General features: G+C 54.1%; 1 protein-coding gene across 2 annotated transcripts in view; it reads left to right on the forward strand.

The window, feature by feature from the left end:
• The first annotated feature begins 447 nt into the window (after positions 1–447).
• The window catches only part of LOC121659175 (T cell activation RhoGTPase activating protein), a 43900-nt gene continuing 41673 nt past the window's right edge, over positions 448–2674 (forward strand). Inside the window, exon 1 of one of the 2 annotated variants that reach the window (XM_042017050.1) lies at positions 448–545. In XM_042017050.1, the coding sequence (XP_041872984.1) occupies positions 498–545 (48 nt within the window). In that variant the 5' untranslated portion in view covers positions 448–497. The remainder of the gene's footprint in view (positions 546–2674) is intronic. The other variant, XM_042017049.1, reaches the window with a different exon arrangement.

Below are 2674 nucleotides of genomic sequence, written 5' to 3' on the forward strand. Positions count from 1 at the left end.
CCCTCATTCCTTCATGCCTGATGGACGCAGATTTGGACTGAAAGTTGCCCGGCGCTGGTGCTCGTTATGTCCGACACCCTACGGTGTTACATTCATATCTGCCACGCTGCCTCAGTAATAATCCTGGCAGGGAGGGCTTGGCTCTGAAAGGTTGGCTGTGAAGAACCCGTGAAGGGTTTTCTCTTTGTAAGTCACTTTTCACTTCATTTCTCCCTGCGCCTATTGATTTCTGCCTCCCCTTTTCTGGCAAGCCCTGCCCGCGGCCCGCTCGGCATCCCGGCGGACCCCCGGGGTTTGCTGCGAGAGGGAGCGGCTCCTCCCTCGGCGGGGAGGGCCGGGGACGGCCGGCGCCGGGGTCTCCGCTCACTCGCTCCGGCTCCGCGCCCGAGGCGCACCCGGACCCGGACCCGGACCCGGACCCGGACCCGGACCCGGACCCGGACCCGGACCCGGACCCGGACCCGGACCCGGCGCTACTGCGGCCGCCTCCCGGCGCGATGCCGGGGCCGCGGGCAGGCGGCAGCGGGGTCCCCGCGCCCGAGGCGGTGAGTGCGGACGCGGCGCGGCGGGCGCGGAGTGGGGCAGGGCCGGGGGGCGCGGGGCAGCCCCCGCTCCTTCCCGGGTGTTAGAGGGGATGCGGCTGCTGCCGCTGCCGCGGGTGACTTGGGCGTAGGGATAGCTGAGGATCTGCCGGGGATCTGAGCCTGGTCCTGAATCCGGTGACAAGCAAACCCCAAGACTTCCCGCGCTCAACTCCGGAGATGCGCTCGCAGGGCACTGGGCCAGTCCCGGACTCCTGGGCTCCGCGGGTGCGTGGTCCCTGCCCCGCACCGCAGAGCACTTCTCATCCCGAGAAAGGGGCCACGGGAGCCGGGTGGAGTCAGGGTCAGATAAGCAGGGGCCAGGTCGGCGTGCAGTCCCTCCCTTCTTGCCAGAGATGGAATTTAAAGAGACCTCTTGGCGATATCACTGCACTGTCAAACTGCTCTAGCGCCGTGTCAGGGGAGCAGAGTCTTGAAAAACGGAACAAACCGAATAAAACCCTCAGCCACGAGTAAATGGACGTTGGTTAAAATAAAACTGGCGGGTTTCTTGGTTATATCTTTGTGAGGGGAAGAGTTTAAGATGGGTTTTGTTTTGTTGTTGTTGTTCTTCTTGAGAGGTTTTAACATCGTTGCAAGAAACATGTTTCACGTTAGTGCATGCTGTGAACACTGTCCCACAGCACCTGGTAGTCTCCTGGTGCGAGCCCAGGACCAAAGCCTGGTCCCCGGGGGGGTCTCAGCTGCAGCGAACGCTCCTGTCAGCAGGGAGAGAAGCCCCGGCCACCAGCCCATCGATTACGAGGCCAGAAGGGAGCGTTACATCATTTACTCTGACCTCCGACAGGAGCGAGGTGCTGGCTGGGAAACAAAAAGAAAATTGCCGAGGACTGAATCTCTGCTCTGAAACGTATCATTTCTTCATGACATTGTCAGCTCTGGCAAATCAACTTTTCTGCAAAAAATGAGGGGCTCTCTGCGTGGTTCCCTTACATGGAGATGCATGGATCGTAAGTGGTAGCTTCAGTGCTTCCAAGTATAAAACCTGGAAGAGTATTTTACGTGACAACTGATCTGGTTTTCCATTGTTCCTCCTGCTCTTCAAAACGAGGGCTGCTAGCAGAAATGAACTATTTTCCAATAAGAAAGAGTTTACATTAAAAAACCAAACCAAAACAGGAAGGAGTTAAGAGGAAAAAAGAGAAACAAATAATAGTTACATTTTCTTCAAAGTTGTCTGTAGAAACATTGTAAAAAAAAGGAAATTTCAGATATGCGTATTTTTCCCTCTCTTCTTCCCATTTCTTTCTTTTTAATCACTCTTTATTTTTCTGTTTCTGGTGAGAAAGTAAAGAAGAAATAAAAAGAAAAGAGTGGGTGATTGTTTAGCAGAGAACGTTGGGATGCTGGTGGCCCCAAGATCAATTTTTACTTAACTTTATTCAACCATTCAATATACATTGAAAAAAATTTGCTATTTTCTTTAGACATAACACAGCCCTAGTACTTGCACCCATAGCATGGGAATGGATCCATTTTACTGCACTTTGACACTTCAGGTTTTGTGGGTCTGTTTTGTTAAGCCTGATGCTTTTTAAGAGTACCAGCAGTCTCTGAAAATGGAGCAAGACAGTACCAAAAGAGGCTCTTCACTCTACCTCCCACTTTTTTCAATATTAACAATGTCCACAAATCCCTTGCAATGGCACCGGAATGGAGCATCACAAGGAGGGCCAGGCTGTGCTGGGACACGATCCCAAGAGGCAAGGAGGGTGGCTAGCCTCCCCAGCCCTGTGCATCCATCAGTCCAGTGCACCATCTGCCACAGACCTGGGGGTCCTCCTGGGAGCTTGAGAAATGTGTATCTGCTGCCGATAGTCATGGATGTCTGGCTTGCATGGTGTGGCAGGAAAAGGGACGGCCGTGTTTGCTGTTAATGAGGTCCAGTGCAAAGCTGCTTCCTGCAGTAATTTATTACCTTGGAAGGCAGGGGTGTGATGCCAGACAAATAACTGGCCCCGTGGGAGGTCAGGACACCAGGAAGGCAGGATCAGGAGGGTGGGAAGATGAGGGGGAGGAACAAGGTCCCACAACCACAGCCGCTGTCTCCAGCAGCAGTGTCCAGCTTGGGG

The sequence above is a fragment of the Corvus kubaryi genome, unplaced genomic scaffold (genome assembly GCF_017639235.1).
Source record: "Corvus kubaryi isolate FWS band 111438036 unplaced genomic scaffold, C.kubaryi_AGA036_p1.0 split3-73, whole genome shotgun sequence".
Taxonomy (NCBI): domain Eukaryota; kingdom Metazoa; phylum Chordata; class Aves; order Passeriformes; family Corvidae; genus Corvus; species Corvus kubaryi.